The sequence below is a fragment of the Nesoenas mayeri genome (assembly GCF_963082525.1).
Source record: "Nesoenas mayeri genome assembly, chromosome: 10".
NCBI classification, from domain to species: domain Eukaryota; kingdom Metazoa; phylum Chordata; class Aves; order Columbiformes; family Columbidae; genus Nesoenas; species Nesoenas mayeri.
Genome location: NC_137560.1, coordinates 9,337,958 through 9,354,083, shown reverse-complemented (window position 1 = coordinate 9,354,083; position 16,126 = coordinate 9,337,958). Strand labels below are relative to the sequence as shown.

General features: G+C 40.8%; 1 protein-coding gene across 1 annotated transcript in view; it reads right to left on the bottom strand.

Annotated features, from left to right (window-relative positions):
* The window catches only part of DOCK3 (dedicator of cytokinesis 3), a gene marked incomplete at both ends in the record, with an annotated part of 193,529 nt that extends 181,194 nt beyond the window's left edge, over nucleotides 1-12,335 (bottom strand). Inside the window, 1 exon segment of the mRNA XM_080350585.1 lies at nucleotides 12,299-12,335. Coding sequence (XP_080206711.1) covers nucleotides 12,299-12,335 — 37 coding nt within the window.
* Nucleotides 12,336-16,126: the final 3,791 nt, after the last annotated feature.

The window sequence follows — 16,126 nt, the reverse complement described above, 5'->3', positions numbered from 1 at the left end:
CCATGTAACATAACTTGAGTCACTGTAGTATCCAAGACCAAAGATGGTTCTAAATCAAACACTTTTTCCCTAACAGAAGCTGAAACAAGGAGGTGAAGGAAGGGTATTAGAATAGGGCAAGAACATAGCTTTCCTCAACTTGAGGAACTATTTTTATAAATGTATCTAATATATATATATATGTCACATATATGTATATATCTATTTAACAGTGCTTTCTATACTCTTTCTTCTACAGAACCACCCAAATGTTTTTGAACCACATCAACTCTTAAGATACACATCACCCCAGAACTCCATACTTAACCTACACATCACACAGAAAATGATTTCCAGTTATACAGATCCTGTATCACCAACACCCTCTGGGAATTGTATGAAAATAAAAAGAGTGAACAGTAAATTTATGTTCTTCTACTCTACAGTATTTATGGTCGTCGAATCTTCCAAACTACCCTTTCTGAATAATTTGTTTTCCAAGAAGGGTACCAGATGTTAATTCTTTGTATTTCCACATAGCAGCCAGGGAAAAGCCTCTAAGCCACAGCAATGTGACCATGCAAGAAAAAAAAAAAAACAAACCAACAACATTGATACAAGTTACCACACAGAAGAAACCACAGCTGAGAGTCAAGATTTAGCTTTATGTTTTTGTGAAGCAACTCCGTTGCGCAATCACGCCTACAGGCAGCAAAGAATTTATACTTTCCAAACAACAGTCTACCTTCCATTCTGAGCCTCAGAACTACAAACCTTTTTTCCAGCATAAAGCAGTAGTTCTTGCAAACAGAAAATTGTGGATTTAATAATTTTAAAGATAAAAAAACAGTTCATGAAGGCAAAACCCCTTCACATTCTTATAAGAAAATTAAAGACCAATATGATTAAATTTTTGTGGAACTGCTTGATTAAACCTGGCAGCTTCATAGATAGTACAGTTAACTCTGATGATATTTGACAAGGGAGCAGAACCACAAGGAAATTAAAATGAAAACATTTTCATTTTATTCTACAAATACCTAGAAGAATGTTTTCACCTTCACAGCATATCTTCTAAGTATTTAAATGATTAATTGTGGATGAAGGTTTCAATTATTTGCTAGAAATGAATTTGAGACATGCACATTTATTTGCAAGTTCGGGGCACATTCAGCAAGTATATTTAAAAAGAAAATAGGTAACAAATACCAGGTCGAGCACTTCCAAAACATTCTGCTGTTTAAGCAAGATGGACAATATAAAAAAAATAGGTGTGAAAGAGAGGACATATCCTATTACACGCTATAGAAACAGCTACCCAAATAAAACACCACAGGGTTTTTGCAGCAAGAGGCATTTCTTGGTACACATGACACAGAACAGGGCTCTAATCCGATTGGAATTGCCAGGCACTAATGTAATACACACACACACAAAAAAAAAAGGTTATCAAAAGCTGATTAAAAGCCATCCAAACATCACAATCGAAGAGTATGGATTAAACAAAAGACATGATTTAGAAGAGGGCTAGAGAATTTTCTGACCTTATTAATGGTCTTTATGAACTTTTATGCAAAACCTTGAGGAAGAAAAACATACTTCAGAATTGATAGCAATCTGTTAAACTTAAGGTTTTGTGTATTACCAAAATTACACTACAATTAAGTGAAGGTATTTCAGGCTTGTCCAGGAGCACTGGCAGTTGCTAGGCAGCATCTGCTCCTGTCAGAGATGCTTCTTTCTTTGTGCAATACAGAACCTCAGCCAGGAATACTGCCACCAATGGATTATTACAAGGCAGCTTACTGCCATCACATGGCATCTGCAAAGTGCTCAAACTGCTGCCTAGCAACACCGCCTCTTTCTACTGAGTCATACCATCACTATGAAAATATTCATGTAAAAAAAGAAACGGATACCAGAGAAGAAAGGTGATCATTCACTAGCAAAGTGAATTGTTGCTAGCATCCTTCCCTACCCTCCAAGATAAAAATAGAGATTAGGCTCAAAAATCATGAGCTATTTAAAATAGTTTTGCACATCCTGGTGACATAAGGTAGAATTGAAAAAACTGACCAAAAGCCCACAGCATTGTCCACTACCTTTGCTACATCAAGGAACTGATGTTGAGCTTGTAGCTTTGCAGGCATCTATCATATCATCCCCTTCCTGTAAATGTGTTCCCTCAACCATCAGTTCATTCAGCTTCTACTCTGGCAGCGTACAAGTCCCTAACCCACAGATCATGGCCTCTATGCAGGCAATAAATGCAGCAGTTTCTTCTCCTCTCTAAGCAGGGACGAAGGCTGTTTCACTTTCTGAAACACTTCTCCCTCTTTCCAATACCTAACCTGAAAAGAGAAGAAAAACCACTGACCACACCATACTCTGCACGAAGAAGCATGGAGCCATTCCACATTGCTACATTCCACTGACTGCGAATGCAAGCCAGAAACAGCTACGCTTTACGGTCAAACATTAGGAAACGAAATAAGAAACCAGTCAAGTTTTGAACATCCTCAAGGATGGAGATCACATCACCTCTCCAGGCAACCTGCTCCGGTGCTTTACCATATGCATTGTGAAAATCAATGTCCTTTACTGTAATTTGCCACACTGCTCCTTCTCCTTTCACCGTGCAACTCTGAAAAGTGGCTCTGTCTTCTCCATGAAAAGTAGGTAATCACACACCGCCCACTTATCCTCACCTTCTACAGGTTCTACAACCCTAGACCTCGCAGACCCGGTTAGCTACAAGAAAGCACCACTGATTCATGTCCACACACACAAAGACACACATATTATCCCACAGCGTTTTAGATTCTGTTCCATTTTACAAATATCACAAAACCTTTAGTCCTCCCATCTAACTAATAAATAAGTTCACATGCTGAAGTTCAGTTGGCATTTACAGTCAGTTTGCACACCTCCTAGGAGGAGGAGGAAGAGAAGACTAGGGCAGATTTATAGAACTGTATTTATCAGTATACGAGCTCCTCCATGTTAGTTGAAAGCTCTATATTCTAGTCTATACTGTCTGCCACACAACTTCTGTGGGCATCTGAAGGCAGCTTACAAGACTGCTAAGAAACCTTTCAACCCACACACAAGAACTCTGACCTTTTGGTAAACTATTTGCTACTAAAATACAAAAAAAAAAAAAAAAGAATTATTTGCCTAAGAGAATTGAACATGCTTTTTTTATCATGAAACCTGAAGAATTTTTACCTCTTCTAATCTTTCCTTAAGCATATATACATTACTTAAAGCTACCAACATCATCTGCAACACTGGGAAAATCCTCTTTTTCTCTTCCTGCATCCTCCACCCAGGCTGAAATAAATAACTTCTTATTTTTCATTATTAAATGAAGAATACTGTCTCATGGAAGCAACTTGAAATGTAGTCACTCCAGAACTGAAAATAAAACAAAAGATCAGAAGTTGCAGTTTAGGGCCTTGCTGTGATGAAGAAAGAAAAAGAAGAAAGAAGCCTATTTTCTATCTCTGCTTCCCCAGAGACAAAGGAGAAGCTGCTTCTGCCACACCAATACTTCAAAAGCAATCTCCCTTGGGGTAAAACCCTTGGACCACTACTCAGGATGGCTGAAACGGAAGAGTGAGTGGGCAGAAGGGCCAGCTGCCGAGTGCCGCGCACATGACAGCGATGAGGGAGCAGCGCTGACAGCGGCAGCACGAGCTGTTCCAGGCGGATGTGCAGCTGTCCGCTTAGCAGCCCCAAGCACAAGAGCTCACAGAGCTGGGCTTTCCGTGCTCCGGGCCAGCTCTTCCCACACTAACACCTCATCGCCAGAGGAACAAGCCAGACAATATAACCTTTAAACAGAAACACAGACACATGGGTGATTCACTGAGTTGCTCAGGCAAGGCCAGATGCACAGGTAGCATGCAGCTATATTTTGTACAGTATGTAATAACAGCTGTCAAGGCAAAATTAGCTCACAAATATGTTGATCCTGCTTCACTAAATGCAGTGAAACTAGGCTACTTTGGTTTATCTTTCGTTTATCAAAAATTGAGCTGTCAATCATTCAGCTCACGAACATTCTGAAAGAGAGAAAAGAAAACACAAAGAAATGTCAAAGTTCAAACGACAGTTTTCAATAACCTTCTTCTACTATAATTCATATATTTTTGGCTTATTTATCCCACACTGGCTGACACTTTCTCACTTGGGCCTACATTCTCTGTCGTTGTATATAATATAGCCATACATACATAAACTTACATAAATGAGAACACGTGCCTAGGTGAAGTGGGCAGCTTCACACAGACACATCCATAGGCATTTTTCTCTACAAAGGAAAAGATGGGTGAAATAGGAACACCTCCTTTTGCCCTCCCAGTTCCAGACCCAGTTACTGGAAACAGACATATTGCTCCCTACTGGGATTATTTAACACTGTCTGTGATATTATCCTATGAAAGGTTTTCTGCTGCCTTTATAACTTGTTAGGGTAGACCAAACACCCCAGGAAGACAACGGACTGTATGCAACCCAATGTCCAAACAGGCCTGTAAAAATTATACATTGCTTTCAATTGTTTTCTGTTTAACCGTTATTCAGGGCTTCTCTGACATGTATGCAGGGCTTAATTTATCAACATCAGAAGACTAAAAGGGCAGGTAAACTAAATTAACAGTTGGCATAAACATCTCATTCATAAACACATTTAGAGGGAAGAGAGAGTCCCCTGCTGTTCAAATACACAGAAACAAGAGATTTCTAGAACAGTAATCCACCTGCCAACACACACTGAACTACACACAAACTAAAGTAGCATGCTGGGTAGCTCACAGACTTATATCCAAAACAAAAGAAATAAAACAACTCATCACTCCATCAACTATCTACTGTCAACACTAATAATGCCTAGTGCATAAGTTTCCTTACATTGTAACACCTAGAGAAACCTTTGTTTCAGAGAGTAACTGGTATTAGCTCACCTCTGAGAGCAGGAGGACGTGCTTTTAATCACCAAGAGTTAGCTGGCACCACTTGTCATAAGCTTTTCTTAGGGCTTAATATCCAGAAAGACTCCACAAAAGAAAATGTAGTCAAGTGCTGAACTGGGACAAGAGAGGAGCCTTATCCCTCTAAAAAGTGATCACCTCACAACTATACTGAAAAGCACTTAGTCTGCTCAAACCCACCGTTACCAGTCCTCCTAATACCTTCAGTGAGTTATGACTAAAGACTCATTGTTTAAACAAACACTAAAACATGTCTAAGAGGAAAGAATTACAGCTAAACAAACTTTAAAGATGCTTTCAGGGTCTCAGAAGAGAGCATAACGCTCATTTTGACCTGCAGATCCCGAACAGAGGTTTGATTTTAACAGTCACTTGAGCATGATATTTCATCTCTTTGCCTTGAGGTTCAGTGAGCATTCAGATGAAACAGAACAAAGAGTAAAATGCAGTTATATTGAGGTTGATTCATAACTTAAAAACAACCAGTGGAAAGACTGCTGTCAATTGCAAATCATTTTGAAGCAAGATCCTACTGTAGGCTTCCTTTAGTCTCTTTCTCAGTGAACATCACAGCTGAGAAAAGAACGCAAATTTAATTCACTATATGAATTAGCAAAAATTTATCTGAAGCAGGAGAATTTGCATCAAGCTCTTTAACAACTGAATAATCTTCCAAAGACTTTCCATTCTTTGGTCAGTGTTTTCACATTCACATAGGAAAAGAACTCTGATTTCTCAAAAGAACTAGTCTATTATATAAAATGCGTATGGCCACCAATAATACTAGTTGTTGGAGGTAACCAGGGATTTACAGTTCTTTCACAGAAGAACTACATTCCAAATAATTGTTTAACATATTAGTCAGAAAAACTCATGTATCTACATGTGATTGTGTGTCTGAAGACAAACAACTCTTCCTTATTCCCAGTTATCCCCTTTTTGTGGGCTTTTAAATGCCACCAAATATGTGGCAGAAAATTTTCTAGGTCACAAGCTCTGGTAATAGTTATTACACGTGTCCATGATGTTTATATCAGATTCTGACTTTTTAAGTACAGAACTGCTGGAAAAAAAAGGCTTTGCAACATAGTGAGACTCAAGTCCAGCTAAGCTATATTACTGACATTAAACGAAGAAACATACCTTCAAAAGGATTAATAAAAATACCAACTTGCCTCTCTGCCCCCTACACACAACTGCAAACCATGACCTGCACCATCATCCTATACTCTCACACCAACTTTATATGCCTTAAATTGTTCAAAAGAGAAACTACTTTAAACTTCCTCACTAATTTCACTCTGAAGAATCTCCCTTCCTATCCTGTAGCCTTGACAATGAATTTAAACCCAAAGCATACAAATAAGAAAAACCGAAAAACTGCCTAAATTTTCAAAAGAATATTAATAGACACATTTGAGGCATATTATCATATACCCTGTTTTTAATTGTAATTGATATCTGCTGCATTAAAAAAGGCAAAACAAATTGTTCCTTGAAAAAACATGAAAAGCCTACCAATTTCCTACCAATGGATATTCATGTTTCCATTCCCTGTTTCACCAGCAGTCCCATGACACACCAAATGCAGTACCATTGGACTTCTAATCTCTCGCTATCCCCAGTCCTGTTCCTGAGCATTCCTGTCTACAAAGGACCCCCATGCTCATATTAACAGCTTCCCCTTCACGTTATCCAGCAAGCAAACAAAAATAGTGTATTAGGAAGAGTCCTGATGTAATCTTATTATCCACACTTTTCAGCAAGTCAGGAGCTGCTTATCTGCAACACTATCCACAGGAACTCTAGTAAGTTCTTTCTCCACCACCCCATCACCAATTTTCATTAAATCTATAGGAAATGTATGCCCGAGACTGCCAAGTGTCATAAAATGTTGCTCATTACTGGATTAGAAGTATTGTTAGGTGAGGACAGAAAGCCTGAACACAGACTTCCACCCTTAGGAAATCAGTTCAAACACAAAATGCATTCTGCACTGTGGATAAAGTCAGAGTAAAACTGCTTTTGTCCCCACACTATTCAAAAGCAGCTGACGTCCTTAAGGTCTTAACTGAATACATAATATGGCATAACTACAAATAAATGGAGAAAATTACTCTCAACACCATCAAAGCATCAAAAGTTAAAACCCGTATTGCAATACTATCATGCCTACATTCCCAAACAAACCACGTGATAAACTGTTAAACATATGTATCTGACTCCTTGCCTTTGCAAGTAATTTGAAAAAACATTTCTCAACTTCATTCTTCCTGTACTTAGAAAGTTTGGGCTAATTTCTGCTGTAAATGCATTTGTGGACCACTGGTATTTAGATGATCTCAAACTAGTAATATCTTAAAGATGAATTCTCCTCCAGCTCTGCAGAGCAGGTATTCACAAGAGCCAAAGTTATTACTCTCTTCTCACAAAGCAGTATATTTAATCTCCAAGTTATCTCAGCAGCAGGAGAAATACAGATTTAGGCTGGACTGAAACTAAAACTGTCCTCTGCATTAAATGACACCTCACTAAACTTTCCTGTCTATACTGAAAGTCTCCAATCAGGTGCATCTTGGGAGATGCTCTTTTCCAGAAACATTTCAAGGTGTGATTCATCTCTCATTCGGTCAAATAACACATATACATTTCCTTTATGGTCCCTGACTGACAAATTTCTTTGTTCATTCTTAAGTCCAAAGGGTAAAAAATGCCCTTAGGGGCAAAAAATTAAATGGAGCTAAAAATTCCTCCAACCCACAGATCACCTAGTTTTCTTGACTAAGAAGCAAGTTCCCAAGGCACTACCACCACCTCCCACAACCGCACTGCACAGAAGGTGCAGAAGTACATCTCTCCGTACAGCTTTGGGTCCAAAACACATCACTGAAGAACATCCTTAGTCACCTCCCTCCTGCTGCCAGACAATTAGTTTCTGGCAATAAGATAAGAAACAGAAGATGAAATATAATATACCACCCATAACACAGAACACAGTTGCAATGATTCTTCTTGCTTCCCAGATTACCAAAGATGGACTTTTTCCTAATTTGCAGGAGTTTTTTTTCCTCTCTCTGAAAATTTTCATTTTAGACCTGTAACAAACTGCTTCAGCGATACAGAGCAACTACAATATCAATAAACTCAAAGCACTCCTCCCTTTAGCAGCTGCCTTCTACATAAACAGGTAAGCGCAGAGTAGCATCACAGGAGACTTGGTGAGGGAAGGCAGACTTTTTGTAAGGTTTGCAGGCTGGTTTTTCCAAACACAAATACGAATTGTGAAATCTGGAAGACAAGCTTTAGTGACAGAGGAGAAAAACAAAAAAAAATAATCAAAAATCAAGATGCTGATGAAAAAAACAGAAGCTGCAGTACAGAACTGTAACTAGGACATTATGATGTTCCATCCTTTATAGTAGGAGCAAGGGAAATATTAATTATATGCATTTGTGCTTATGGATTTACTTTTCATTGTTACAATTAAATGATGAAAATAAAAATTTAAAAAACCTTTAAAATAAAGCTACAGATTTTAACACTAGTTCTTTGAATAAACTAACCAGTGCTGCTTATGCAGGCAGATTTTCTTTCTTCATGATTTAATATGTATTTAATGTGGTCAAAGTGCAGGATTAACTACATTAAAAAACTAAAAAAACCTCGAGAACCACCTAAACATCCTCCTTGCACAAAAATAAAGCAGCAGAAACTGCCAGCCTAATGAAATACATAATCAACTCTCACACATTTGCTGAATTTTAATTAACAGTTATTTACTAAAGACTTCCCTCTTCTTAGCTTTTTCTTTTAATTCATTATTATTTAATACTTGCTTTAGAAGACTAATGTAACTAATCAGATCACTTTAATAAATATTTTCTTAGAGACTGTTTTAAAAATATTAAGACGCTAGAGGGCTAGAGAGCTAGTTACCTTCAATAATCGGTTTAGAAATCTCACTAATTGTTTTCATAACTGGTCAACTTAAGCAGCTGTGGAAGAACTGTTTGCCTTTCAACAGCAAGTTTTAAAAGCACAGTTAGGATTAGAGCCACTGAACGTAAGTATTCCTAAATGGAACAGAAGGAAATTATTCACAGTAGCTGAGAAATACAATCAAGGAAGAACTTCGGTGTTGTTAGGGGAGTGTTTAATTATTTATTTAGAAATATACTGAGCAATCCTTCAATATCTTTGTTGCAGAAGTATACAATGGCTTGTATGAGAACTGGGCAATACAACAGTGTTCTGCAACTGTAAACATTGAGAACTTCTTTTAATTGCAGCTAGACAGGCGAAGAGCACTTCAGTACCGCAAAAGGCCACTGATGTTCACATCCGTAAATTTATCGTATTCTCTTGCAGTCAAGAGTCGGTGGGGCTGTAAAGGGGTATCTGCAAAGGGGCTCCAGCGAGCACCTCAGAAACGTCTTTGTCTGAAACTCTTTGACAGCCAGTGCAGAACAGAGAGCCCTTCTATACCCACATGCTGAGAGGGAACGTGCTGTCATTCTGAAAGAAAAGCTTCTATAAATGATCATCTCTGAGCCAACTACCTAGATAAGACGACGACATAGATCACAATTTACTTTCAACAAAGACAACAGCATCAGAATTAACTAATTTATTTGATACTTTCACTTTTCTTGATACACATGAACAGCTACGTACAGGGCCTGGTTAGCCCGACACACTCTTTCACCAGAAAGCTTTTTGTGGTATTCCAGTTGCAGAAATAACCGATTTTTTTTCCCATCCAACTTACATCTGTAGGGACATAAAGTTATTGCCTTAACCCAAAGACACATCATAAACCTTTCACAGCTTAATAACAGCATGTAGAAAACACACAGGGTTTTTTTTTTAGATAGACAATGGTTAAAATAAAAACAAACTACTAAGGCCCAAGGCATAAGCTCACACCAAGAAAGCTCACCATGCCGAAAAAATTATTTTGCACGTATTACTTTACTTGTGAAATCAGGATAACTTACATCAGATTTTTTTTTTTTGGTAGTGCACCTCCTAAGAGGTCTAAGACTCCTTCAGGTCTATACCTTCCACAGACTAGTTTCTCCAAAATGCATTGAAATGACCACTCCAGCAAGCGACGACAGATCCGCTTCCAAAACACTAGTACTCCTCTCCTCACCTGTAGTAACTAAACTCAAGACACAAGCAATATATTTCACCTCTTGTCCCTCTATGGAGGATTATCAACCAATTTCAATTACAGGAGAAGTACGTAAAGCTATCAAGAACAAAAAAAAAACTTGCCTAGAGATCACCCAAACTCTAAAGACTCAGCCATTATCTCAGATTTACCTACACATGCACTGCCTGAAAAAGAAAAAGGAACATCACAGGAAGATCCTTAAAACTACAGAATAATATTTGAAATAACACTTGTTTTCATTCACCACTCTCTCTTACAGATGCTTCTTCTAGACTTGTTTACAATCTGCATGGAGATTTTTCTTTCTTTTCTTCCTGCACGTATACATTTAAAAAAAAAAAATGAGTTCACCTACTTTTTGATGAAGGTAGCACACGTACTTTCTTATTTGAGCACATGGGCCAAACAGAAACAAACAAAACTCTGAATATCAAACCCTGCAACACAGCAAACAAAAATGACTACACATACAGAACAGAGTAAACCCAACTTGAAAAAATACTTTTTTTTTTTTCAGAAACCTGTATTACAATCATACCAGCAAGTTTAGGACTAGGACAACAGAGACGGTCTTTCACCAGCAGAGAAAGTATGAGCACATCTGGAGACTTCCTATTCTCTGAAGATCCGGATGAGATGTAACAAAGTTTGTTAACTTTGTATAATCTGAGTGACTTACAAAAATAGCAACAGTACTGTAAGTAACAACTTCCCTGTGTTATTTTATTACACTGTGTATATTGTCCTACACTTCCAGGTTCTCATCTAGCACAGTGTATTAGACATTTTTTTTAAACCAAAAGTGAATTCCCTATTTCTTCTATTCATTATAGAGATATGTAGAATGGCACAAAAAATATTTGTTGCACAAGACAAAAAAATTAACAAAAAGTGCTGATATATTTTATTGTTTGCTGACTACATGCTCAAAACATGTTCTAAAAATTAGTGGCATTAAGACTTTTAATTGCTCACAAGTGAACTGTCAAAATCCCACTTCAACAGTACAGATTAACAGAATTCTATAGCAAGTGCTGTTTATATTTTTTAAATATTTGTAGAAATTGATAATCACTGCACATTGTGGAATTTAAAAATCAATATGAATAATTGATAACTGTAAACCTAATGAAGCATTTAAGTAAGTAACCAGGCCAGATTACCTGCTTGTATTATTATACATGTCAACAGTTTTTAAAAAGTAAAATATAAACAATAAAACAAACACAAGTGAAACTAAAGAAAGTCTTTTCACTGAAAATTCTTTTCACTGGGCATAACATTTCTGTTGTTAGCAGAGATTACTGTAACTAAAATTAAATAAATAAATAAACACACACAAAAGCCATCAATGATGACCTCTCAAATTAGAGATGACCTCTCAAATTAAAGCGAACATGATTCAAGATGACAGTAAAGTCTGATTTATCATAAACAACGGAAAATAACGACGCTATGCATTCACAGCAACGCTGGAACTGTTTCCAATGCCGGCCCGCACCGCGCACACTGTAGCGCTCCATCGCTGACAGCGAAGCCCCCGGAGCCCGAACCCGCCGCCCCGCCGCTCGAACAGGTGCATCACCGACGCCCCCTAATGACACCGCACAGAACCATCCCCCTGCCCTAAACTCCATATAAACAAGATCACCACAAACCACAGATTAAAACGGAGAGAAAAAGGAGACGCACGCTTAAGTAGATTAAGGGCTAAGCGACTTGTTTTCTGATTATTTGTGCAATCAGGACCCGAGCGCGGGCCCCGAAAGTCCACTTTTGTTTGGCCGCGCGTTGCTTCGCCGCGGAAAAACTCGGGAAAATAACCCAAATCAAAACAGACGCAGGCACATTCAGCGACGCCGGGCTCTGCGGGCAGGGGCGGGCAGGCAGCACAGCCACTGCCCGCTCTCCCCCGCGAGCTGCCTCCCACAGCCCACGGGCAGAGCGGGGGGGGAGCGCTCGTCCCTCCACCATCCCCCGCTCTCCACCTGCGGGGCAGCGGAGGAGACACCATCTCCGCCCCCGCTGAGAGGAGCGGCGGCCGAGGGCGGGGGGGGGGGTTGGCAGCCCCCTCACACTGCCAGCGCCCGGGGTCCGGCCGCTGCGGAGAGACGCGAGGCGGGGGAGGGAATGAGGCAGCACCTACCCACGCCGTATTTCTCCTCCTCGGTCGGACTCCACATGCTGCTGCGGCGGCAGCCGGCCACGGCCGCGGGTCCCCTGGGCAGAGCGAGGCGGGCGAGCGCCGCTCATGGAGCGGGGGCGGCTTCTCCTTCTCCTCCCCCCTCCTCAGCGGGGGCGCTGCTCCTTGGCCGCCGCACCGGCCGCCCCCGCCTTGGCTCGGGCCGGGGCTGCGCGGGGGGTCCCTTCGCCGTGCCGCGGGGCGGGGGGAGGTCGCCCCCCGCCCGCGCGCGCGGGGGCAGCAAGGGCCGCCGCTCTCCTCAGCGCCCCGCGGGCGCTCGCCGCCGGCCCGGCGCCTCTCCTAACGCGGCCTCGCCGCCCCAGCGGGCTCCGGCCCTGCCGACGCGGCGGCCCCGCGGAGCTCGGCGACCCCCAGCCTCCTCCCGGCCGCCGCCGCTCCTGTCGTCGTCGCCACCGCCGAGAGACTCGGGCTGCCGCGCCCCCTCCCCCCCACCTCAGCGGAGCCCGGCGCGCATGCGCGCCTCGCGCCGCCTTCCCCCGCCCCGCGCGGCCGCACGAGGCGCGCGCGGGCGCGAGGCGCGGGGGCGGTGGCGCGTGGCCCGGGGCGGGGGCCGCGGGCGGTAGCCGGGGCCTGTGGGGGCGCCGGGACAGCGCGGCCGTGGGTCCGCGGGAACAGCCGCGCAGGGCGGCACCGAGCGGCTCTGCCGCGGCACGGGGGAGCACGCGGGTGAACACCGACCCCCCGCCCACTGTCACCCGGGCAGCTCCATGGGATTTCTCGGCTTCTGGGCGCCCCTGGGAGCCTGCACTCAAACTTCATCTTCCAGTAGGTCAGGCTTCTGTATTTAATACGTGATAATAATAATAGGCTAAAATTCCTACAAGAAAACAGGAAAGGCAAATCCACACCGAGGAGGGCGGGTGGGAGAGGCGCACCAGGACACGCACCCAGCACTCCCAGTCCGCACAGACACCGGGTGCACCCGGGAACCACCAGAACACAGACTGGGACAAGAACTCGTTCTAAAACCCAGAAAATCCAAATTCAGTGCAGCTGAAGGGAATAAAACTCTTATTTTTTCCCTTGTTCCAACGCTGAGGGGTGCATACCCATCTGTACGCATCTGCTGCTCCACACCCAGGTGAGGTTCCTACTTTGAACTGTGTTGTGCAAACAGGACATTAAGATTTGTAGCTCACCTACTGCTTTTATAGAAAACTTTTCAAATTACTTTAAAATGTGGAAATTAAAGAATGCACACTTGAACTGTTCAATGAGTTATCAGTGCTTTTTATTTAAATTTAAAAAAAAATGGAGAAATAATAGATTTTCACTAAGTGTACATTAGCAGCATTTGAGGTTGGTATTCGAGTAGAAAGAGAAGCAGGAAATCCTGTGATCACTCTAACTGGTGTCACCACCAGCTCCTAGTGACATCAAAATTTGTCTAATACTGTGATTTAATTTTTTAAAAAATTGATTTCCAAAGTTTCTAAGGAGCTGGCAAATTTGTATGAGTTCCACAATGGACAGTTATCCAACATTTGAAATTGTTTTCAGAGTTCATCTTTGAGTTCATCCTTAATTTGCTGTACTTTCCATGAAAAGTACAGCAAATTAAAATATGAAACATGTAATTCAAAACTTTTCCTGTAACTGAATTTTTTATCACTGAAAATACTCTGCCAGATGAGCAATTTTTCTCCAGTCAGAGCCTCCCCAAAGCTAAAAGCAGAAAACAACACTTTTCATACAGCATTTTCAGAAACCTTTGTAAATAGGGATTACTCAATGTAAACTTTTAGGATTAAGTTAAACTTTTTAATAATATAACTTCAGATGTACCAAACACTTTTTATAGAATATCTGTTGTATCATTATATAATAAAACAGACCGAAAGTCATCAATTTGCACTACAGAACTTAAGTTGCTGTGGAAACCTTGATTATTTTTTAACATGTGCAACTTATGTTTTGAGCACAGACAGTTTTCTATTTGTTTTGTTGTTGTTGTTTCGGGCTGTTGTTTTTCACTTTCCTGTGCAGAGTGCAAAGAGAAAGTGGCCAATAAGTAAGCACATTTGTACATCCATTGATTGAGAAAAAACAACTTATTCATTCACACCTTAATTCATATTCACACTTAGGCATATATATTTACAATAGCTTCATTACTTTCCTTCCTGAGGTCCTCCTACAGCGTGCAGAAATAGCTTCCCGAAGGGACAAAACCTGGCAAAGTCATTTCGTTGCATCTGTTGGAGACAGGCTGCCCCTGGGTTTGAGATTTTTTTTTAATGTATGTACATTTCAATAATAAATACCTCTTCATCTTTTACCAGTACTTTGGGAGCAGAAGACCTGTGTAGTGACAGGAATCGGTTAATTCTTCCAGCTCTCCGCCTCTTCATTCTACAGCCTCAGCACTTCATGGATTCTCCTTGCTGCCAAGTTGACCAGTAGTGAAATAGATACTTTTCCTGACTCAGAAAACACACAGCAGAATTTTTTTCTCAAAATACAACCATGTCTGAGTTCACTCTTCCCATTAAATAGGGAATGAAGGTGAGTTTGGGAAGATAGGGCAAGAACTTCGTGAGGTTAGATAAACTCTGAGGAGGACATCAAAATAGTTGACAGAATGGGACCTGCAGGGAACTAATAGTATAGAAGAAATATTTTGTTTAAAGTGAACTAAGCCATTTATATTTCTTGATCATGGGCATGGAAACAATAGCATTAACAGGTACAGCTATATTGATGATAGATTACTTTTATATGAAATACAGTACATTATTATGTATTTATTCCTAACGCTGCTGCTGGTGATACCTGTTTTTGAACAAGAGAGAGTCACTAGAGAGGTGTATGACCCACTTCAGAAAGAAAAAAAAAAGAAAAAGGAAAGAAAAAACCCAGTGTATTTTACTGTAGAGTCAATGAAATGTAAGTTTGCATAACTTAAAGTTACCAAATATATTTACACCTGTTCCTCTGATATATGCATTCACCAGTTTAATGAGTCTCCTATCACCTCTACATAAATACTGATTGCTTTAGTAAATATTCTTAGCTTAAGGGTAGCACAGAGCAAACACCTCACCCTGTAAAGGAGGCAGAGGCATTAATCTCCCAGGCAGCAAGTGGGTATTCAGGGTCAGCCCCATGTGAAAGAGACAGGACAAGGCAAACAGTGACTCTTGCACAGAGTTGCAAAACAACTATTCTTCTGTCTTTTTTTTTTCTCTTAACAGAGCTCACTCCTGCTGGCTTCAATATCCAAACTACGCTGTAAAGCACGGGAAAAACATAGCAGTATTATGCAAGCATGAACAAGACATTCTGAGGGTATATGCATCAGGTTGTTGGGTTTTGTTTGTTTGTTTGCTTTTTTTTCCCTGGAGTGGTCTTTATTTTTACTTATCATAAAGACTGCACCACCATAAAATAAGAATCCAATGCCTATTTCGTTAGATTATTTAAATGGTTTCAAGGTTTTGTTAAGAAGCTTTAAAAATTAACTTCAGCGATCAAATTAAACTTTAAGATCTGCTGTAAAGGTCAGAGCTCCTACAAAAAAAGAACTGTTGGTGGACACATCATGGGTCCCAAACACTAATCCTTTTCAGAGAAATGCGGCTTCCCCGTGCAGAACTCTTCCGAGCTGCCACTCCGAACCTTTGTCACTAAACTTGAGTGTTGTACCATATGGAAATAATGGCAAATACATACTTCAAGACCTTATTTAATCAAACAAGACAAGTAAGAAGGAAAGCACTAATTACTTTAAATAACACTGTTAAAAGTTACTTAATGACCATTGTGTACAGG